Source organism: Chelonia mydas, chromosome 18 (genome assembly GCF_015237465.2).
Source record: "Chelonia mydas isolate rCheMyd1 chromosome 18, rCheMyd1.pri.v2, whole genome shotgun sequence".
Classification (NCBI taxonomy): Eukaryota; Metazoa; Chordata; order Testudines; family Cheloniidae; genus Chelonia; species Chelonia mydas.
This window is the reverse complement of record NC_051258.2, coordinates 344,987-369,394: the sequence shown is the minus strand read 5'-3', so window position 1 is coordinate 369,394 and position 24,408 is coordinate 344,987. Positions and strand designations below refer to the sequence as shown.

General features: G+C 45.0%; 1 protein-coding gene across 1 annotated transcript in view; it reads left to right on the top strand.

Moving 5' to 3' along the window:
* EIF4G3 (eukaryotic translation initiation factor 4 gamma 3) overlaps positions 1 to 24,408 on the top strand; it is a 382,496-nt gene that overhangs the window by 174,560 nt on the left and 183,528 nt on the right. The window contains 2 exon segments of the mRNA XM_043531915.1: positions 5,365 to 5,471; positions 14,976 to 15,098. Coding sequence (XP_043387850.1) covers positions 5,365 to 5,471; positions 14,976 to 15,098 — 230 coding nt within the window.

The window sequence follows — 24,408 nt, the reverse complement described above, 5'->3', positions numbered from 1 at the left end:
AGGAAAAGATACCTAAATATTGTTGGATATTGGCGTTGTCAATTTAATCCACAATACAACATGTATTTTGCAGTACTAAGCATGGTTTGTACTTTTTATGTTCTGCAGCATGAGAATAGAGCTACTGTTGTAATTAATTTCTCCAGCTCAGTTTCAAAATAGGTTGCAGTTGCGATTGCAGCGTCCAGGTAATAGTTTGGTTATGGCTTTCTCGACGCTGGATAAGAGTCCAGTCTTGTTTCTTTAATTCTATGTAGACTTTTTTTCAGTGCTTGAAATAGTCCTCACAGATCTTGCAGCTCAATAAAATGCAAGGAAGGGCAGATTTTCATTTCCGTTAGTGTTGGCTGATTTCAGTAGTGCTGTATATACTCGATTATAAACCAGTTCATTTATAAGCCGACTCCCGCCAAGATGGATAAGTAAAAATGGAAAATTTTTAAGACCCATTCATAAGCCGACCCTATAATTCAGGGGTCAACAAATTTTGGCTCCTGGGCCATCAGGATAAGCCGCTGGCGGGTCGAGATGGTTTGTTTACCTTGAGCGTCCGCAGGCACGGAGGTAAACCTACGTAAACAAAAAGAAAATGAGTACTTGTTGCACCTTAGAGACGAAGCGAGCTGTAGCTCACGAAAGCTTACGCTAAAATAAATTTGTTAGTCTCTAAGGTGCCACAAGTACTCCTTTTCTTTTTGCAAGTACAGACTAACATGGCTGCTGCCCTGAAACCTAAGTAAACAAAGGTTTCAGAGTAACAGCCGTGTTAGTCTGTATTCGCAAAAAGAAAAGGAGTACTTGTGGCACCTTAGAGACTAACAAATTTATTTGAGCATAAGCTTTCGTGAGCTACAGCTCACTTCATCGGATGCATACTGTGGAAAATACAGAAGATGTTCTTAGACATACAAACCATGAAAAAATGGGTGTTTACCACTACAAAAGGTTTTCTCTCCCCCCACCCCACTCTCCTGCTGGTAATAGCTTATCTAAAGTGATCACTCTCCTTACAATGTGTATGATAATCAAGGTGGGCCATTTCCAGCACAAATCCAGGGTTTAACAAGAAGTCTGAGGAATGGGGGGGGAGGAAAAAACAAGGGGAAATAGGTTACCTTTCATAATGACTTAGCCACTCCCAGTCTCTATTCAAGCCTAAGTTAATTGTATCCAATTTGCAAATGAATTCCAATTCAACAGTCTCTCGCTGGAGTCTGGTTTTGAAGTTTATCTGTTGTAATATCGCAACTTTCATGTCTGTAATCGCGTGACCAGAGAGATTGAAGTGTTCTCCGACTGGTTTATGAATGTTATAATTCTTGACATCTGATTTGTGTCCATTTATTCTTTTACGTAGAGACTGTCCAGTTTGACCAGTGTACATGGCAGAGGGGCATTGCTGGCACACGATGGCATATATCACATTGGTGGATGTGCAGGTGAACAAGCCTCTGATAGTGTGGCTGATGTTATTAGGCCCTGTGATGGTGTCCCCTGAATAGATATGTGGGCACAATTGGCAACGGGCTTTGTTGCAAGGATAGGTTCCTGGGTTAGTGGTTCTGTTGTGTGGTATGTGGTTGCTGTTGAGTATTCGCTTCAGGTTGGGGGGCTGTCTGTAGGCAAGGACTGGCCTGTCTCCCAAGATTTGTGAGAGTGTTGGGTCATCCTTCAGGATAGGTTGTAGATCCTTAATAATGTGTTGGAGGGGTTTTAGTTGGGGGCTGAAGGTGACGGCTAGTGGCGTTCTGTTATTTTCTTTGTTAGGCCTGTCCTGTAGTAGGTACTTCTGGGAACTCTTCTGGCTCTATCAATCTGTTTCTTCACTTCCGCAGGTGGGTATTGTAGTTGTAAGAATGCTTGATAGAGATCTTGTAGGTGTTTGTCTCTGTCTGAGGGGTTGGAGCAAATGCGGTTGTATCGCAGAGCTTGGCTGTAGACAATGGATCGTGTGGTGTGGTCAGGGTGAAAGCCGGAGGCATGTAGGTGGGAGTAGCGGTCAGTAGGTTTCCGGTATAGGGTGGTGTTTATGTGACCATCGTTTATTAGCTCTGTAGTGTCCAGGAAGTGGATCTCTTGTGTGGACTGGTCCAGGCTGAGGTTGATGGTGGGATGGAAATTGTTGAAATCATGGTGGAATTCCTCAAGGGCTTCTTTTCCATGGGTCCAGATGATGAAGATGTCATCAATATAGCGCAAGTAGAGTAGGGGCATTAGGGGACGAGAGCTGAGGAAGCGTTGTTCTAAGTCAGCCATAAAAATGTTGGCATACTGTGGGGCCATGCGGGTACCCATAGCAGTGCCACTGATCTGAAGGTATACATTGTCCCCAAATGTGAAATAGTTATGGGTGAGGACAAAGTCACAAAGTTCAGCCACCAGATTAGCCGTGACATTATCGGGGATAGTGTTCTTGACGGCTTGTAGTCCATCTTTGTGTGGAATGTTGGTGTAGAGGGCTTCTACATCCATAGTGGCCAGGATGGTGTTATCAGTAAGATCACCGATGGATTGTAGTTTCCTCAGGAAGTCAGTGGTGTCTCGAAGGTAGCTGGGAGTGCTGGTAGAATAGGGCCTGAGGAGGGAGTCTACATAGCCAGACAATCCTGCTGTCAGGGTGCCAATGCCTGAGATGATGGGGTGCCCAGGATTTCCAGGTTTATGGATCTTGGGTAGTAGATAGAATATCCCAGGTCGAGGTTCCAGGGGTGTGTCTGTGCGGATTTGATCTTGTGCTTTTTTAGGGAGTTTCTTGAGCAAATGCTGTAGTTTCTTTTGGTAACTCTCAGTGGGATCAGAGGGTAATGGCTTGTAGAAAGTGGTGTTGGAGAGCTGCCGAGCAGCCTCTTGTTCATATTCCGACCTATTCATGATGACGACAGCACCTCCTTTGTCAGCCTTTTTGATTATGATGTCAGAGTTGTTTCTGAGGCTGTGGATGGCATTGTGTTCTGCACGGCTGAGGTTGTGGGGCAAGTGATGCTGCTTTTCCACAATTTCAGCCCGTGTACGTTGGCAGAAGCACTCTATGTAGAAGTCCAGTCTGCTGTCTCGACCTTCAGGAGGAGTCCACCCAGAGTCCTTCTTTTTGTAGTATTGGTAGGGAGGTCTCTGTGGATTAGTATGTTGTTCAGAGGTGTGTTGGAAATATTCCTTGAGTCGGAGACGTCGAAAATAGGATTCTAGGTCACCACAGAACTGTATCATGTTCGTGGGGGTGGAGGGGCAGAAGGAGAGGCCCCGAGATAGGACAGCTGCTTCTGCTGGGCTGAGAGTATAGTTGGATAGGTTAACAATATTGCTGGGTGGGTTGAGGGAACCATTTCTGTGGCCCCTTGTGGCATGTAGTAGTTTAGAAAGTTTTTAGTGTCCTTTTTCTTTTGTAGAGAAGCAAAGTGTGTGTTCTAAATGGCTTGTCTAGTTTTAGTAAAGTCCAGGCACGAGGAAGTTTGTGTGGAAGGTTGGTTTTTTATGAGAGTATCCATTTTTGAGAGCTCATTCTTAATCTTTCCCTGTTTGCTGTAGAGGATGTTGATCAGGTGGTTCCGCAGTTTCTTTGAGAGCGTGTGGCACAAGCTGTCAGCATAGTCTGTGTGGTATGTAGATTGTAATGGATTTTTTACCTTCAGTCCTTTTGGTACGATGTCCATCCGTTTGCATTTGGAAAGGAAGATGATGTCTGTCTGTATCTGTACAAGTTTTTTCGTGCAGTTGATCGATTTCCACTCCATACGGCTAAATGCAGTGCCTTGCATAATGACAGGTTTCAGAGTAACAGCCGTGTTAGTCTGTATTCGCAAAAAGAAAAGGAGTACTTGTGGCACCTTAGAGACTAACCAATTTATTTGAGCATAAGCTTTCGTGAGCTACAGCTCACTTCATCGGATGCATACTGTGGAAAATACAGAAGATGTTCTTAGACATACAAACCATGAAAAAATGGATGTTTACCACTACAAAAGGTTTTCTCTCCCCCCACCCCACTCTCCTGCTGGTAATAGCTTATCTAAAGTGATCACTCTCCTTACAATGTGTATGATAATGAAGCTGGGCCATTTCCAGCACAAATCCAGGTTTTCTCCCCACCCCCCCGCACAAACCCACTCTCCTGTTGGTAATAGCTTATCTAAAGTGATCACTCTCCTTACAGTGTGTATGAAACAGGAGAGTGGGTTTGTGTGTGTGGAAGGGGGGAGGGAGAAAACCTGGATTTGTACTGGAAATGGCCAACCTTGATTATCATACACATTGTAAGGAGAGTGGTCACTTTAGATAAGCTATTACCAGCAGGAGAGTGGGGTGGGGGAAGAGAAAACCTTTTGTAGTGGTGAACACCCATTTTTTCATGGTTTGTATGTCTAAGAACATCTTCTGTATTTTCCACAGTATGCATCCGATGAAGTGAGCTGTAGCTCACGAAAGCTTATGCTCAAATAAATTGGTTAGTCTCTAAGGTGCCACAAGTACTCCTTTTCTTTTTAAGTAAACAAAGTGTCCCGGCACACCAGCTGCTTACCCTGACGGTCCAGGACAGCAACTGATGGGGAAACTTTTTTGGGGGGAGAAGCTGGGGGTTAGGGGAGTAACCCCTGTGACCACCCCCACAGGACCCCACCCCTAACCCGGGACCCCCACGCTCTCCCCATCCCATCCCTTCCCCTTATCTGGGGAGGGCCAGGGGAGGATGTCTCTGGCCTGGCTAGAGCTGCTCCAGCAGGCCGGGCCGTGCGGCCGCAGCCTGCTCCAGCGGGCCGGGCCGTGCGGCCGCAGCCTGCTCCAGTGGGCCGGGCCGCGCGGCCACAGCTTGCTCTTGAGGGCGGGGCCAAGCGGCACGGCTGCAGCCTGCCAGCCCCGGAGCTGAGGCTGCTTCGGAGGCTGGGGGGAAGAGCAGCGTGGCCAGAAGCAGAGAGACTCTGGCCCCGCCTCTTCCCTTCTAGCTCTGCTGGCTGTGGTGCCTCTCCTTGCTCCCTCTGTTGGGGGGAGGGGCTGTGTCCCATCTCTCCCTCTCTATACCTGTTGATAAGCCGACCCCCTTCTCTGGTGCTTCCCTTTTTTACTAAAAATATTCAGCTTATGAACGAGTATATACGGTATTTTCAGTGCCTCTAGAAAGTTGACACATGTGGCCCCAGTCGCATGAAAAAAGTGGACTAGTGACTCTCTCCATCACTTGTCATGTTGTGATGTCATATGCTGATTTGATAGAAGTGCAGAAGAAACTGCACACAGGCTACTAAGAAAATGGAGATTCAAACTGGGATTTCGCAAAGGAATAGAGGGAGGATCAGAGGGCTGTCACTCACTTGCTGCTCTTCATTTACAAATGAACTGAATATGTGTTTATATCTTGTTGTGATTTCCTAGGAACACCGTTCTACCCAAGTCAGCCAGTGTATCAGTCAGCACCCATCATAGTGCCTACACAGCAGCAGCAACAACAGCCTCCACCAGCTAAGAGAGAGAAAAAAACAGTAAGAGCCTACTCTTCTGGTACTTTCTTTATGGATCTCCTAAGTCTGATATAGCAAGACTGGGACATTGAAGGGGGCACACTGATATAAAATTCGATATTAAACTCAGATTGTTACTCCCTCACCCTTCTGTAGGTTTTTTCCCCTCCCTTGTAGTTCCTTGTTAGTCTAGTACTTCTGATGATGGGCACGGCATCCAATAACATAGTTGTATGTAAAGCTGGCTAGCTTGTCTTATTTTTCAGTCTTCACAGTGTTGAATTTACTGGGTGGTGGTTTCTTATTCTAACTATAGTAAACATGAAAGCTGCTTATTGATACTTCAACTGAGAAATTAATGCTTAGTGAATACCAAACATGGTATGAATTTATCTAGCTCAACATGTCTAAAATTGAAGAAATGGTAGGGAACAAGTGATTGAATGGACTGAAATAATGAAGAAAGAATTCTCTTAAAGGAAAATACAAACATTGTCGAGAGTTGTTAGCAAGATAGGAAGGATTTCCTACATCTCAAAGTACAGGATATCTGTTTCTTTTGATTTGTTAAGATCAACTGTGACATTGAATGAAATTTTGTCTATTGAAATGGAAAAGCAGAACATTTAACTGGGTGGTACTGCAAGCAAGACATTTTTTGTACCCCTGTCATCAACACATAGCTGTGGTAATAAGTCCCTTTATCAGGCCTTTCAGCAGCTCTTCAACATCAGCTTCGTTTATGAGCAGTCTCTTCATTTGTAACATCCAAAAAATATCACACATAAATCAGTAGTTATGCCATAAAAAACAACTCAAATGCAAAGACTGAAACTTGATAAGAAAGTTAGTCTTGTATGCTAATAAAATTATATTCAATGTACAGTAGAACCTCAGAGTCACGAGCATCAGAGTTATGAACTGACCGGTCAACCCCACACCTCACTTGGAACCAGAAGTAAGCACGCGCGCACACACACAAGCAAATACTGTACAGCACAGTACTGTGTTAAGTGTAAACTGCTAAAAAAAATAAAGGAATAGTTTTTTAAAAAAGACAAGATAAGGAAACTGTTTCTGTGCTTGTTTCATTTGCACTAAGATGGTTAAAAGTAGCATTTTTTTCTGCATAGCAAAATTTCAAAGCTGCATTAAGTCAATGTTCAGTTATAAACTTTTGAAAGAACAACCATAACATTTTCTTCAGGGTTACAAACATTTCAGAGTTACGAAGAAACTCCATTCCTGAGGTGTTCGTAACTCTGAGATTCTAAAGTAGCAGAAAATGAAAAATTTTAAAAAATGACTAAAGCCCTTCTCCCTGGATATACTCTTCTAGACAGAATTAAACTCACAGGCCTACAATACTAAATGCTGCAATTGAAGAAACAAAGGAAAAATTATAGGAAGAACTAAGAGAATCAACAATGATATAAATGCAAGATGGCTGGTCGAACATGAGATGTGACCCAGTAATTCTACAAGCATATATACAAGGAAAATGTATTTTTTCTGCAACTGATTCGTTGTCTGGAAAAAAAAATTGCAAACTATCACCTCCTGCTTCCTGTAGAGTCAATAAAAGAATGCAGAGAAAAGTATGACAAGGGAAGTGTTTTCCATTTTCTCAGACTATAAAAATAAAAAGATTAGAAAACTTATCTGGTATGGTAATCCTGACAAGCATATATGTATTCAGTATACTGTTTAAACCTGAGACTGAAGTAAAATCTAACACAATACTAAAGCTCATAGTGCAAAGTCAAAAAGTTCTTCTGGACACCATTAGCCTATTACATTCTATATAGGTTCTCATAATGCTCATCAAAGTATCTGAGCACCTTCTGAGAGTGCATTAAACCATGTGACTTCACCACTTGTTTGCTTTCTCATCCTCTCCTAGGGGGATACAGTGAGGGAACATGTAGAAGAATTATAGTATCATAGAAGATTAGGGTTGGAGGAAACCTCAGGAGGTCATCTAGTCCAACCTCTTGCTCAAAGCAGGACCAACCCCAACTAAATCATCCCAGCCAGGGCTTTATGAAGCCGGGTCTTAAAAACCTCTAAGGATGGAGATTCCACCACCTCCCTAGATAACCCATTCCAGTGCTTCACCACAATCCTAGTGAAACAGTTTTTCCTAATATCTAATCTAGACCTCCCCGGCTGCAGTTTGAGACCATTGCTCCTTGTTCTGTCATCTGCCACCACTGAGAACAGTCTAGATCCATCCTCTTTGGAACCCCCTTTCAGGTAGTTGAAGGCTGCTATCAAATTCCCGCTCACTCTTCTCTTCTGCAGACTAAATAATCCCAGTTTCCTCAGCCTTTCCTCATGGTTCATGTGCCCCAGCCCCCTAATCATTTTCGTTGCCCTCCGCTGGACTCTCTCCAATTTGTCCACATCCTTTCTGTGGTGGGGGGCCCAAAACTGGATGCAGTACTCCAGATGTGGCGTCACCAGTGCCGAATAGAGGGGAATAATCACTTCCCTCAGTCTGCTGGCAACGCTCCTATTAATGCAGCCCAATATGCCGTTAGCCTTCTTGGCAACAAAGGCACACTGTTGATTCATATCCACTTCTCATCCACTGTAATCCCCAGGTCCTTTTCTGCAGAACTGCCGCTTAGCCAGTTGGTCCCCAGCCTGTTGCAGTTCATGGGATTCTTCTTTCCTAAATGCAGGACCCTGCACTTGTCCTTGTTGAACCTCCTCAGATTTCTTTTGGCCCAATCCTCCAATTTGTCTACGTCACTCTGGAACCTATCCCTACCCTCCAGCATATCTACCTCTCCTCCCATTTTAGTATCATCCACAAACTTGGTGAGGGTGCAATCCATCCCATCATCCAAATCATTAATGAAGATGTTGAACAAAACTGGCCCCAGGACCGACACCCCGGGGCACTCCGCTTGATACCGGCTGCCAACTAGACATCAAGCCATTGATCACTACCCGTTGAGCCCGAGGATCTAGCCAGCTTTCTATCCACCTTATAGTCCATTCATCCAAGCCATACTTCTTTAACTTGCTGGCAAGAATACTGTGGGAGACCTTATCAAAAGCTTCACTAAAGTCAAGGTATATGTGCAGTGAAGTATCTTGTTTTGGTAGGATTTTAGGGATTTGCTTTGGTTTGGTTTTAAATCTACATACTGCTAGTATTTATATTAGAGAAGGCAAGTTCAGAGAAATGCGCCTTGCACTTGGAGTGAAAGATGATGAGATTTGTGGTTATCCCAACCTCCCAGAGAAGCTCATTCCACAGTCTCGAACCAGTCTCTAAGAAAGTTCTGTCTCCCACAAGTATGAGCTGAATCTATATTGGAAAGAGTTCCATTGTGCCAGAGGAGCATAGCTGAAGACCATGGTTGACAACCCAAAGCTTTAGGTCGTCTTTGAGGGTTTGTCAACGCTGCAATAAAAGACCCGTGGCACGGCTGCAGATCACCCAGATCAGCTGATTTAAGCTGCAGGAGTATAAAATTGTAGCATAGACATTCAGGCTCGGTCTGGAGCCCAGGCTCTGAGACCCCTCAATGAGAGTGTGTCTCGGGGGGGAGGGATAGCTCAGTGGTTTGAGCATTGGCCTGCTAAACCCAGGGTTGTGAGTTCAATCCTTGAGGGGGCGATTTAGGGATCTGGGGCAAAAATTGAGGACTGGTCCTACTTTGAGCAGGGGGTTGGACAAGATGATCTCCTGAGGTCCCTTCCAACTCTGATATTCTATGATTCATTATTAAAGCCTCGGCTTCAGCCCGAGCCAGAAAGTCTATACTGCTATTTTTAGCCTGCAGCCTGAGCCCTGCAAGCCCAGGTCAACTGACATGGGCACTGAGACTCAGGCTACAAAGTTAAGACGACTTCATGTAAGTCTACATCGAGCCTCCAGTTTAAGCAAGTCAGTCTTGTGTGTCAACACTATGCTCATTGTGTCAGCGGAGTGCATGCTCACTAGCAGGGCTTGCATGGACGCACAGAGCACTGCACTGTGCGTAGCTATCCCACAGTGGACATAGGCGAGTGGAATTTTGGGTTGGGCTTGCAATGCCTTATGGGACCAAAACATTGGTGCGGGTAGTTACGGGAACATGGCGTTAGCCTCCCATGATGCACTTCCCTCTCTCCCTCCCTGAAATCAACGGTAAACAAACCAAGCCTTTTTCGCGCCTTTTTTCATAAGCCTGGGTTACCCGCGTGGATGCCGTAGCACAAAAAACTTGGCCCCACTCAGCTGTACACTGTTGTTGTGAGCATTACAAACATCTCACGCCTTATGCTGCAGTATTTACACAGCCAATACAGGAGCTGCCACATGGAACAATATGATGCCATGCAGGCAGCCCTGCTGGAAGACAGAGTGGAGCAATTTGCAGTTGCTGTCAACAGTCATACATCACCTTGACTGTGTTGAGCGCCATCTCTGGGTCCGGGAAACAAGCACTGACTGTTGGGACCACATCATTATGCAACTATGAGATAACGAGCAGTGGCTGCAGAACTTTCGAATGCATGAGGCCACTTTCCAGGAACTGTGGGAAGAGTTTTCCCCAGTCCTGAAGCCCAGCAATACTAAAATGAGAGCTGCTCTGACAGTGGAGAAGCGAATGGCGATAGATCTGTGGAAGCTTACAACACCAGACTGCTACCGGTCACTGAGGCATCAATTTGGAGTGGATAAGTTTACCGTGGGATCCGTTGTGATCCAAGTTTGCAGGGCCATCAACAGACTTCTGCTAAGAAGGGTAGTGACTCTGGGCAACATGCAGGACATAGTGGATGGTTTTGCTGTGGTGTGGCGATAGACGGAACGCATATCCGTATCTTGGCACCAGACCATCTTGCCAAAGAGTACATAAACCAAAATGGGTACTTCTCAATGGTGTTGCTAGCACTGGTGGACCACAGGGGCCGTTTCATGGACATCAATGTGGGATGATCAGGAAAGGTGCATGATGCATGCATCTTTAGGAATACAGGTCTGTTCAGAAAGCTGCAAGCAGGGACTTTCTTTCCAGACTGCAGAATAACCATAGGTGATGTTGAAATGCCAATCATGATGCTGGGAGACCCAGCCTACCCCTTGCTCCAATGCCTCTTGAAGCTGTACGTAGGCAGCCTGGACAGCAGGAAGGACTGGTTCATCCAAAGGCTGAGCAAGTGCAGAATGGTGGTGGAATGTGCCTTTGGATGTTTAAAAGGTCACTGGCGTTGTTTGCTTACTAGGTTAGACCTTAGTGAAAGCAATATTCCCATTGTTACTGCTGCCTGCTGTGTGCTCCATAATATCTGTAAAACAAAGGGAGGAAAGTTTCTGCCAGGGTGAGGGGGTTGAGGCAGATTGCCTGGCAGCCAATTTTGAGCAGCCAGATATCAGGGCAATAAAAAGAGCACATCGCGGGGCACTGCATCTCAGTGAGGCTTTGAAAACTAGTTTCTACAATAAGCCAGAGTAATGTGGCACTTACCTGTGTTGTTCTTTACCAAACTGTCCCCTCCATTGCATTTGCTCTCTGTAAACTCCACCCCCACCAGCAACCATGTGTTGAAGGAATAAGGAGCCTTTTCTCCTCAATCCGTTAAGTTTTATTATGCACACAAACACAGCAAAGAAAAGTAAGATGACCTGGGGCAAAAGGACTGATAACTCTGTGGTTGGAGAAACAAGACAGCTTGCTTACAGATGCACTGCAATAACAGTCAAAAATGTGGGAATGGGCATCTTCTGGTCCTTGACCCTCCCCTGGTGGTGAGTGCAAGGGATACAGAACTCCCTTCTCCACCCGCCTCATAAGACATTTTGGGGGAGGAGGATGTAGAACTGGGCAATGATGGCAGCAGGTTAAGCATAGGGTGCACATGGACTCTAGCATCCAGCTGTCTTTCTTGAACCTCAACCAGACACCTCAACGTGTCTGATTGCTCCTTCATAATCCGCAGCATCTCTTCCTGCATGGCACGCTCTTGTTCCCTGCATGTTCTCCTGTTCTCCCTGTCCATGTCCAGGTTCTTGGATAGTGTAATCCTCCATGCTCGGAGCTGCATCTTGACACTCTTGGAGGCACACATTAATTCATTGAACATGTCCTCCTGAGTCTTCTTTTTTCCACCTTCTGATTTGGGAAAGTCTCTGTCCCAGTGGAGGATGTGCCGACGAACAAGGTTTCAGCTGCAACGAATGCAAAGCACAAGTGTGGCATTGACAGTGCATACATTGTTTCTGGTGCAAGGTTAATTTTTTTAATAAAAAAATCACCCCTTAGTACACTTCACTGCAAGCCACAACGTAGTCACAACTGTTGGCTATTGCAAGAGTCGGTTTGATGCTCCAGCCAAGGTGAGTAAGGCCACGAGGCATGGGTGAGAGGTCTGGTGCTGCTGCTTTTGTGAAGATTACAGGTTGGAACTTAAGAAAAGCCCCCTTTCCCCTAGCAACCTGGATGGTGCTTGAGGACAGGCACTAGTGTAAAGCCCCCCAAATAGTTTGTTTTTTACAAAAACAGCACTGCTGGTTGGGGGAGAGACAAACAGGAAGCCACCCTCCCTTTTTTTTTTTTCCAGCGCTGCTTGCAATACATGGTGATCCTTTCCCTTCCCTTCCAACCACAACCACGGCATATTTGGGAAAACATGGTTGCGTGACCCAGATTTCACCAAACGGGGTGAATTACTTGTTGAATTGTTTGCAGTTTAAGGGCTAGCATTGAAAACTTCCCCCATTTCCCCTAGGTGACCCTGTGCAATATCACTCTCCTGAGAGTAACAGAGGCGGCAAGGGAGCAGATGCTGCAAGTGTCTGGGTACAGACCTGATCCTTATGCTGGAATGCTGTGTGCTGCAAAGATGCCAAAGAGTTAATACTGTAGTGGCACAGGAAAGTGTCCGACCGTGGTGGACGAAATAAGGCAGCCCTTCCCAGAAACCTTCTGCAAAGGATAGCAGAGTTACCTCCATGAAAGCTTCCTAGAGATCTCAGGGAGGGTTCCCGGGCCATCCTCGTGCACATAAATAATCTTTTTCGGAGAGCTCTCTCTGCATAGCTGGAGTGGCCACCAATACCCACTACACCTACTTTTTTGTTCCGATTAAACATAAAAACATAAAAAATAATAACATGTAACCACTACAGTTTGATTGGAAATGTGTACTCACCAGAAGTGCCTTCCCCAGCATCCCGCTCCACCGCCAACTGGTCCTGTGAAGGGATGGGCTCCAGGGTGAAAAATAAAAGGAGTACTTGTGGCACCTTAGAGACTAACAAATTTATTTGAGCATAAACTTTCGTGATGCATTCCGATGAAGTGAGCTGTAGCTCATGAAAGCTTATGCTCAAATAAATTTGTTAGTCTCTAAGGTGCCACAAGTACTCCTCGTTCTTTTTGCAAATACGGACTAACACCGCTGCTACTCTGAAACCAGGGTTAAAAATAGTTCTTGGCTGTCGGAGAGAATGGATCCTCCACTTGCCTCCCTCATATTCTCCTCCATATTCTCCTTCTCCTTGTCAACAATGTCCTCCTCGTTGTTTCTCAAAGTCTCAGGTGTTTTGAGATAGTGGTGGAGTTGCCGCCGAGAATCGCATGCAGCTCCTCACAAAAGCAGCATGTCTGTGGGGCAGAGCCAGAACAATTGTTTGCCTCCCTTGTCTTCTGGTATGCTTGCCGAAGCACCTTTATTTTCATGCGGCACTGCTGCATGTCCCTGGTGGAGCCCTTCTCACTCATGCCCTGTGCAATCTTGGCATAGATGTCAGCATGTCAGCTCTGCCTGCACAGACTCTTCTCTCCACATAGCAATAAGATCCACCACCTCCTGTGTACTCCATGCTGGAGTGTGTTTGCGGCCTTGAGGGGGGATTTAATAGCTGCTTTCAACTACCTGAAAGGGGGTTCCAAAGAGGATGGATCTAGACTTTTCTCAGTGGTAGCAGATGACAGAACAAGGAGTAATGGTCTCAAGTTGCAGTGGGGGAGGTTTAGATTGGATATTAGGAAAATCTTTTTCACTAGGAGGGTGGTCAAACACTGGACTGCATTATCTAGGGAGGTGATGGAATCTCCCTCCTTTGAGGTTTTCAAAGTCAGGCTTGACAAAGCCCTGGCTGGGATGATTTAGTTGGGGATTGGTCCTGCTTTGAGCTGGAGGTTGCACTAGATGACCTCCTGAGGTCCCTTCCAACCCTGAGATTCTATGATTCTATGATTCATCCTTAATCCTATCTTTTTGTCATCTTGCATTTAAATTGAAGATCTAGATTTCTACCCCAAATGTGAGTTGCAGTTACGGTAGCAGTGTTATGGAAGTAAAATCGTTCAAAGCAAGACAGTAGGATTTTGTCAACTTCTGAAAGTACTGCATTCTCATCCAGCCAACTAAGTGTCGATTGAGTGTACGTTCAATACATATGGATTAGTTTATTCAAGACTTCTGTATAACAAGGTTGGTGCTGAAAAGGCAAATAAGTTGGTTAAAGTGTATCAGTATCTGAGGGCAGATACAAAAGAGTATTAGGTGTAAATTGTTAGTAGGTTGAGGGCTTGATTGGTGTGTTCTTGTCTTACTTGCAGGATTGTTAGTTTTCTTTGGGACAATATATGTTCTTTTATATATTTGAGGAATAAGTATGATCACAAAATGAATCATGTAGTATGTGCATTGTGTTCCATTTTATTAAAACCTTCATGCTGTGTTTTCTTTGCTGTTGCTTGTTTCACAATATCCCTGATCCTCCCCATTCTCCACAGCTGGGGTTGGGAGGAGAGGAAGGATTGATAGGGTACTAACCTAGGACTCAGGAGACTCGGTGTTAATTCCCAGTCCTGCCACAAATTTTGTGTGTGGCCTTGGGCAACTCACTTAGCCTCTCTGTGCCTCAGTTGCCCATCTGTAAAATAAGAATAATACAGTTCCCTCCTTCACAGAGGTGTTGTGAGGATAAATCCATTAAAGGTTATGAGGTGTTCAGATACTGTAGTGATAGGGACCATATAAGGACCTTAGGGGGTACTAGGTTTCTTATCAGAGTGTTGCTCATGGACCTTCGCCTTTGTCTTTTGTATCTACCTCTGACTGGCAGTTTAATCCTCTGGCTAGTAAGTGTCTGGTACATTTAATCCAGAGTAGGAATAGGTACACCCTTAGTTAAAGGGTCATGCACCATCATGGGCTGATTTCTTTTCTTAATTGTTCTGCTATTCCTCTGGATTTGGGAAAGATTTGGAAGAGATGCTCACATTTAGACCTGATCGTGATGATTGATGAGTGCCTTATCATCTTGTTGACAGTTATTCAAATAAGCTTCATTTCTTTGTGCCCACAGAATGCCATCTTAAATCAGAGCCATGTCAGTTTGCAATTATAGATCTGATTTGTGTGGCATAGGCTGACAGAGAATACACTGTATTTAATACTTAGTGTAATGGGAAATATCTGACTTGTGCATGCTTTCCTTCTCTTCATACTCCCTAGCATGGTGTGTAATGGGAATACCCATTTGAAGTATTTCTCTATTCAATTCTGTAGATCCGAATCCGGGATCCAAACCAGGGGGGCAAAGATATAACGGAAGAAATAATGTCTGGAGGAGGCAGCAGGAACCCTACGCCTCCCATTGTGAGACCCACCCCCACACCTACCCCTCCTCAGGTAATAAGATGGTGAGCTCTAGTAATGTCAGCTTTTGTCATTAATGTCTGCTGAACTTCGCTGTTTGCTATTGCCAGTTTCTGTATTTTCCGTTCACACTAGGTGCGTTATCACCTCAGATATCTAAATGATCCTTTCATAAATAGGCCATTTAAGGGTTATTGTTAGCTAGATTTTGGTAATTTTTTGCAAGCCCATATTCAGAGAAGAGTTGCTGTTACAGACTTCCTATCCAGCTTTGGCATGACATTGTCAGGAGTTGTTTTTAAGCATTGTTACAGTAACTGCTTTGTTTCTAAAAGAAAGATCAAGAACAGTGGGGGTCCACTGCTCAGTGGAGAAGGTGAGCTGATAATGGAAGATGATAGGAAGGCAGACCTGCTCAGTGCCAACTTTGCATCAGTCTTTTCACAAAGAATAACGTGTGACTGAACGACTAGTGAATTTACCATAGATATATAGGGGAAGGGATGCAGATCGGGATAAGTAAAGGACACGTCAGAGATCTTCTGACCAATTTGAATGAATTCAGATCAGTGGGGCCTAATGCTGTTCACCCAATGGTACTGAAGGAATTAGCTGAAAAAATCTCGGTGTCACTAATAACAATATTTTCAAACTCGTGGATGACAGGGGAGGTCCCGGAAGACTGGAGAAGGGCTAGCATGGTGCCCATCTTTAAAAAGGGGGGAAAGGAGGAGCTGGGGAACTACAGCCTAGTCAGCCTGACTTCGATATCTGGAAAGCTAATAGAAGGATGTATAGAACATTCAATTTGCGAGTACCTGGAGGATTAAGGAGTAATCAGGCAGCCATTATGGATTTACCAAGAACAAATCATGCCAAACCAGCTTGATTTCCTTCTTTGACAGAGTAACTGGTTTGGTGGATGGGGGAATGCGGTGGATATAATATCCCTGGACTTCAGCAAGGCTTTTGACACAGTCCCACATGATATTCTGATAAATAAATTGGAGAAATGCAGGCTTGGCAGAACTACCATTAAGTGGATACATAATTGGTTAAACAACCACAAACAAAGAGTAACTATTCATGAAATGATGCCAGATTGGAGGGAGGTTCCACAAGGATCTGTTCTGGATTTGGTATTGTTTAACATCTTTATTAATGACCTGGATGTAGGAACAGAGAGCATACTGATCAAATTTGCAGATGCACAAAGCTGGGGAGGGAGCGGGGGGTTGGAGAATTGGGTTATAGATCGAACCCTACCAAATTCACGGCCATGAAAAACGCATTACAGACCATGAAATCTGGTCTCGTCTATGAAATCTGGTCTTTTTTATGCTTTTACCCTGTACTATACAGATTTCACGGGGGAGACCAGTGTTTCTCAAATTGGGAGTCCTGACCTAAAAGGGAGTTGTTGGGGGGGAGGGTCGGAAGGTTATTGTAGGGGGGTCATGGTATTGCCACCCTTACTTCTGGAGTGTCTTCATCACTGGGTGGCCAGAGAGTGGCGGCTGCTGGCCAGGTGCTGGCTCTAAAGGTGTCACCCCACCGGCAGCACAGAAGTAAGGCCATAGCACACCAGGACATTCTTACTTCTGCACTGCTGCTGGTAGCGGCGCTGCCTTCAGAGCTGAGCTCCTGGCCAGCAGCCGCCGCTCTCCGGCAGCCCAGCTCTGAAGGCAGCGCCGTCCCCAGTAGCAGCGCAGAAGTAAGGGTGACAACACCACGCCTCCCCACCCCCACTCAATAACAATGTGACCCCCCCATCCCCTTTTGGGTTAGGACATCTACAGTTTCAACACCGTGAAATATCATATTTAAATATCTGAAATCATGACATTTGCAATTTTTAAAATCTTATGACCAATGAAATTGACCAAAATGGACTGTGAATTTTGTAGGGCCCTAGTTATAGACAACAAAATAAAATTCAACAAAGACAAACGTAAGGTACTACACTTAGAGAAGAAAAACCAAATGCATAAATACAGAATGGGGGATAGTTTGCTTGTCAGCAGCACTGCCGAGAAGGATCTGGGAGTTGTGGTGGATCACAACCTCAGCATGAGTCCTCAATGGCGTGCTGTTGCAAAAAAAGCAAATGCAATTTTAGGGTGCTACAATGGGCTCTAGAGGTGCAACCTGGGACTGTGGGACCGCTGTGCCTCCTTTTCTCACTGTTCTGGGTAGTCTGTCTCAATGCCTTACTGCTGGCAAGCAGCAAACCCCTCTAGGTGCTGTTACTACTCAGTGCAACCGCATGTGGAGTCCCACACCCACCTAGATAGCATGAATGATTCCCAAGCCACTCACGAATTACACAGAGAAAGGCACCAGCCAGATCTCCCCAGCTCCCAGCCTTGTACTTTAGGAATATACCGTCTTGCACTGCTCAAAACCCTTTCTTGAGCAATGCAAGTTTATTAATTAGTTCAACACTTCATCAATAGAAAGTAGACATACACCAGCCTTTGTAACCTGAGCAGATTTACCAAGCACTTCAGTCAAACTCACTGGTAAGGATAAATGTTAAAATACGTTTATTGATTACAAAAAGGTAGATTTAAGTGATTATAAGGCATAGGCAAAAAGTCAAAGTTAGTTATCAAAGAAAATAAAATAAACACACAATCTAAATCTTAAATCTGTAAGACACTCGGCAGTATGTCAATCAGGCGGTTTTCTTAGCTGTTTCCCGATGTTACAGTTCATAATGCACAGGTTTCACCCTTGAAACCTAGGCCAGTCTCCTGAGTGTTCTTGTTGTTTGCAGCAAAGGTGGGGGCGGAGAAAAGGCAAAGCATGGAGCCACTGTGTTCTGTTTTATGCCCTTATTCCTTGTGCTTGGAGAACATAAAACCAGGCATGTCTGAGCACCTGGCAAGCCTGAGCAATTCCCCTGGTGTGGCCTTGTGCAAGTGAGTCATTGAATTGTAACTCCCTTGCTGGAAAATGGCTGTGGAATGGTTGTTCGACACCTGCCCATTGGTTAGCTCCCTCATTCTTGTCTCTGGGGATTTAATATCTGGGCAGTTCCCCAGCTCACAGCATATTTTAGTGACAGCCATACAACACAATCTCATAACTTCATATGCAACAATGATATACATATTTAGATAGAATAATGGCATTTAGCAGATCATAACCTTTCCCACGATACCTCAAATGGCATGCTTTATTTGAAATATCACAATTATATATAAATGATGAATATGGGGTTTACAGGGCACTCCCCTGAGATATAGAGTGTCACAGGTGCATTAACAGAGGCATTGCATGCAAGCCATGGGAGGTGATAATACTGCTCTACTCGGTGCTGGTTAGGCCTCAGCTGGAGTAGTGTGTCCAGTTTTGGTCACCAGTGCATAGAAAGGATGTGCAGAAACTGGAAAGGATCCAGAGGCGAGCGACAAAGATGATCAAAGGGATGGAATGTAAGCCATATGAACAAAGGCTGAAGGAACTGGGTTTGTTTAATTTGGAAAAGAAGAGACTGAGGGGGGACATGATAGTGGTCTTCAAATACTTGAAAAACTTCCATAAAAAAGATGGAGAAAAGTTGTTCTATCTTGCCACAGAGGGCAGGACAAAAGGCAATGGGTGCTAACTACAGCATAACAGATTTAGATTAAACTTCCTAACTGTAAGAACAGTAGGAGATTGGAACAGACTGCCTAGGGCAAAGGTGGGCAAACTACAGTCCGCAGGACCATCCTGCCTGGCCCTTGAGCTCCCGGCCGGGGAGGCTAGCCCCCGGCTCCTCCCCTGCTGACCCCCCTCCGCCACAGCCTCAGCTTGCCGTGCTGCCAGTGCTCTGGGTGGCAGGGCTGCAAGCTCCTGCCGGGCAGCGCAGCTGCCAGTCCTGGTGCTCTGAGCGGCATGGTAAGGGGCGGGGAGAGGGGGGGTTGGATAGGGGATGGTGTCTGGGGGGGTGGGCAGTTAGGGGCATGGGATCCCAGGAGGGGGCAGTCAGGGGACAAGGAGCAGGGCGGGTTGGATGGGTTAGGGGTACTGAGGGGGGCAGTCAGGGGGTGGGAAGTGGGAGGGGGCAGATAGAGGGCGGGGGCCAAGCTGTTTGGCCACAGCCTTCCCTACTCGGCCCTTCATAGAGTTTCAGAACCCCGATGTGGCCCTCAGGCCAAAAAGTTTGGCCACCCCTGGCCTAGGGCAATTTTGGAAGCTCCTTCACTGGAGGCTTTCAAAAGGAGGCTGGAGCCGTCTGTCTTGGATGGCTTAGACAAAACAAATCCTGTATCTTGGCAGGGGGTTAGACTAGATGACCCTTGCAGTCCTTTCTAACCTTATGGTTCTATGATTATACCCTATAAAGGAGAATCTTGTATTTTTAATATAAAAATGTGACTATTCCACTGAAGCACTGTAAAGGAGAGAAAAGTCCATATGACACATTTATACTGAATTAATTTGTGCTGTCAACTATGTGCTTTAATATATTATTGCAGTGTGACCAAGTTAACTTTCCTGTGGGAATCTTTATGGAAGAATTTCCCGACTCCTATGTGCATATATTCTCAACCTTAAAATTACACTTTGGTGTTAACCAAGGAAAAAGAATAAATATCCTAAACGGACCCTTCTCACGGCTCTTCTCTCTTGATTTCCCCAGTAAAAAGTCAGCTGTCCAGCTTCCAATTGCTCTACCCTCTTGAGTCTCCTTACCTCAATTTCATGTGAATAACCCACTAACAGGGAGCAAAAATGACATTGATTTGATGTCCAGGGCTTGCTACATTCAGCCCTGAATCAGGGCCAGAAGAGAACGGTTAAGACCAAAAAATCCTGGTAGCCCTGACATGTATTTGAAGTGCATATTGTAATGAACTGCGATGGCTAGAGGTATATTCTTTATACTGTTGAAAAATGCAATTTGGAGCAGTATTGTTGAAATAAAATATGATCATGGCCCCAGATTCTGTCCTCTGGTGGTACAAAAGGGAAGGAGAACTGCCCTAAGAGAGCAATTGACAATTCTCCTGATTTAAGAAAATCCCCATGTGGCATAAAGCCATGTTGCTGGGTCTATACTACCTTCATTTTCCCCCCACTCCTCACCAAGTGTAGGAGATGTTCCGGAGTAGAAGGGGAAAAGGGGCAGAGCATTCTGTGCTCCAACCAGCTGAGCATTTCCTAGGGGACTATTCTAACTAACACAATTCAGAGCAGCCAAGAGCCAACTCTAAGTTAAACTGGGGGCCAGTTCACTCCCCAGTCAGCCTCAGGATTAGAGGAGCAGGAAGGTGGCTTAAAGGTTTTGCTGGACCTGGGGGTTTGGTCTTCAGAAGATTCTGCATGTAGGCTCTTTTCCTCTAGCTCATAGCTTTTCAGGAATACTGTAGATACCAGCTAAATAGCTTTGGAACTAATGGAGAGGAGTGAGGTGGGGAGGGAGGGACACAATATGCACACCAAGTATGTTTTGTAATGGTATTCCCATAGAACAAACAAAGAGATGCTGATACTGTTAGTGATTATTTCACTTCTTGTTGTCTAAGAGATGCTGATGCTGCTTTGTTGATTATGTTGCTTCACCAGGAAGTGTGACCCAACTAATTGGTTGCATGGCCCATGGATTCTGGAAAGAGGCATTGTAGGACTTAGGATATTATCTTATACTGTCAGGTCACTTTGCTGCATTGAATCAGATCCTGCTAGACACAGGGAATCAGCTTTACTAATTGCATGTTATCTAAAAATAGGTCTTCCCCTAAATAGATTTATTGGAAAGCATGGTATAAGGAGTTGTCCAGACCAGGGTTTCTCAACCCGTGGGTTGGGACCCAAAATTGGGTCGCCAGAATGTTTCAAAGGGTTGTGTGGCAGCAGAGCTGAACTGGGATAGGGTGAGCAGGGCAGCCGCCCAAGGCACAAAGTTGAGGAGGGGCGGAAGGGAGGTGTGGAAAAATGACAAGGAAAACGATAGGGGGCAGAGCCCTGCAGAAGGCATGGTATTGCCACCCCTCTGCCCTGCTGCTGGCGGCGGTGCTGCCTTCAGCGCTTTCCAGCCCTTTCTCTTCTCTGGCCACCCAGCTCTGAAGGCAGCACCGTTGCCAACAGAAGCACAGAAGTAAGGGTGGCAATACCAGGCATAATACAGTATGGTGGCTGCTCCAGGCACTGCAACCTCTGGGGTTCCAGCACCAGTCAGATTTGGTCCAGCCGTCAGGATGGGTCAGGTAGGCCAAATTTGAGTGAGTGGCATTGCAACCATATGAACCAGGTCATACCTCCACTCTCACAAATTTGGTCTTTTAGAGGGGCAGGACCAAACCTGAGCAGTGCCTCAACTCTGGAGGTTGCAATGCCCAGAGGGGAGAGCCGAGCCGAGCCAAGCCAAGCCAGCTCCACAACACAGGACCTGAAGGAGCTGCCACTGTGGTGTGAGTGCCAGGCAGGACATAATCCCCTGGGGGACAGGACCCAACCAAAACCACTCCAGGGCCTCCACCCCCTGTCTATTTACTGGGTCGCAACAGGCCATGAACACTTACAAATGAGTCCTGAACCCAAAACGGTTGAGAACCACTGGCAAGTTTTTTAAATTTTAAAAAGAAGCCATTTTTGATGATCAGAAAAAGCTTCTGAAAAATTTCATGAAGTGAAAGGCCATATTTACCAAATTCTCAAAACCACCTTTGGGCTGATAACAAACATGAGAAATTTCAACCCAAAGGGTAATTTTTTCACACCAAGTTAAGTGGCTGAAGACATAGATTCACAAGAGATGTAGCTCTCATCCAAAAGACAGGTATAACTGCCCTGATGCTATTGCTCTGTATGCTTTTGCACCTTCCCTGCTTTTATATCTCCTGTCCTCAAGGCATCTTCTCATCTCAGTCAACATCTCTGACTAAAGAAGATTTAGAAGGGAATGCTCTTCAATGAACATGATATGCTGGGGAAGGGTCAACATGGTTTTTGTAAAAGGAAATCATTTCTCATCTACTAGAATTCTTTGAGGGGGTCAACAAGCATGTGGCAAGGGTGATCTGGTGGATATAGTATACTTAGATTTTCAGAGAGCCTTTGACAAGGTCCCTTACTAAAGGCTCTTAGGCAAAGTAAACTGTCATGGGATAAGAGGGATGTCATCTCATGGATCAGTAACTGGTTCAAAGATAGAAAACAAAGGGTAGGAATAAATGGTCAATTTTCAGAATGGACAGAGGTAAATAGTGATGTCTCCTCAGGGTTCTGTACTGTGACCAGTACTGTTCAACATATTCATAAATGATCTGGAAAAAGGGTTAAATAATGAAGTGGCAAAATTTGCAGATGATACTAAACTACTCAAGGTAGTTAAGTCCAAAGCAAACTGAAAAGTTACAAAGGGATCTCACAAAACTGGGTGACTAGGCAACAAAATGGCAGATGAAATTCTGTGTTGATAAATGCAAAGTAATGCACATTCGAAAAAATAATCCCAACTATGTATATAAAATGATGGGGTCTAAATTAGCTGTTACCACTCAAGAAAGAGATCTTGGAGTCATTATGGATAGTTCTTTGAAAACATCCACTCAGTGTGCAGTGGCAGTCAAAAAAGCTAACCAAATGTTGGGAATCATTAGGAAAGGGATAGATAATATTATATTACTTTTATATAAATCCATGGTACGCCCACATCTTGAATACTGCATGCAGGGACTGTTGTCATGGAAGTATGCAGGGCCATTAATCATCTCCTCCTATGCATCACTGTGACTTCCAGCATGTGCAGGACATAATGGATGGATTTCAGCAATGGGCTTCCCAAATTGAGCAATACAGGACACGCATATCCCTATTTTCGCACCTGACCACCCTGCCACAGAGTACATCAACAGAAAGGGCTACTTTTCTTTGGTTATGCAAGCGCTGGTGGATCACTAGGGAAGCTTCACCGACATCAGTGTGGGCTGGTCAAGGAAGGTGCATGACACGTGCATCTTTAAGAACACAGGATTGTTTCGAAAGCTACAAGCAGGGACTTTCTTTCCCGACTAGTGGATTACCATTGATGATATTAAAATGCAAGTTGTGATCCTACCTCTTACTTCCCTGTCTCATATAGCTGTATATCAGCCACCAAGGAAAGATTTAACTACTGGTTCAACAGGTGCAGAATGACAGGTGAATGTGCTTTTGGTAGATGGAAGAGGGTCTGTTGTTGTTTACTCAGAAGATTGAATCTCAGTGAGAAATGTGTATCAATGGTTATAATCACCTGCTGTGTACTGCATAATATCTATGAGGCAAAGGGGGAAAAGTTGCCACCAGGGTGGAGGGCGGAGGTTGAACAGCTCTTTGCTGTGTTTGGTCAGCTAGATACAAGGGCTATCTGAAGAGCTCAATCTGGAGCTATATGGCTCAGGGAGACTTTGAAAGAGCACTTTAACAGCAAACCACAGTAAAGCGTTGTGGCATACTGTGCTATACCTGGTCCTGCAGTTTGGGGGCCTGTTAGGAAATGCACGGTGCTTGATGCAGATCTGTGAATATTAACTGACAATGCACCTATTAATTTTGTGGTGCTTGCTATACATTTATGATTATGACACTGTTTGTCACTGATCCTATGAGTTGTGTCACAGTGTACAATAACAAGTAAGTGGGTGCTTTCATTGCCGCCAGACTTTCTGCAGCTTATGTTGGAAACGAATAAAGATGAATTATTTTCCAAACAATAGAGTTTTATTGAGTCAAAAATTCTGTGCAAGTTAAAAGGAAATACATTAAAAATTAAATAAATTTATGGAACAGAGCTTAAAAATGGTGAAGGAACATTTATATCCATTTTAGCTACCCATACACCAACTGTGGCTCTCTCAGGTCAGTGTATGTGAAGCTGTGGTTGTCCTTACTGTTCCCCAGTGTGGAGTGACAGGGGTAGGGATGTGGCACCTGATGCTATATGCTTGACAGAACAAGGAGTAATGGTCTCAAATTGCAGTGGGGGAGGTCTAGGTTGGATATTGGGAAACACTATTTCACTAGGAGGGTGGTGAAGCATTGGAATTGGTTACCTAGGGAGGTGGAATCTCCATCCTTAGAGGTTTTTAAGGCCCGGCTTGACAAAGCCCTGGCTGGGATGATTTAGTTAGGGTTGGTCCTGCTTTGAGCAGGGGATTGGACTAGATGACCTCCTGAGGTCTCTTCCAACTCTAATCTTCTATGATGCTATGTGGAATGTAGGGAGGTGCTATACGGGAGTTCTCCATGGACTGTAAAGGGAGGCGATCCCAGGATTGTTGACCCTGTAAGTCTGGAAAAGTTTGCAGCATCTGTTTGCTGCTGGTGCATTTCTCTATCCTTTTTCTACTGGGACTCTTGGGTCTTT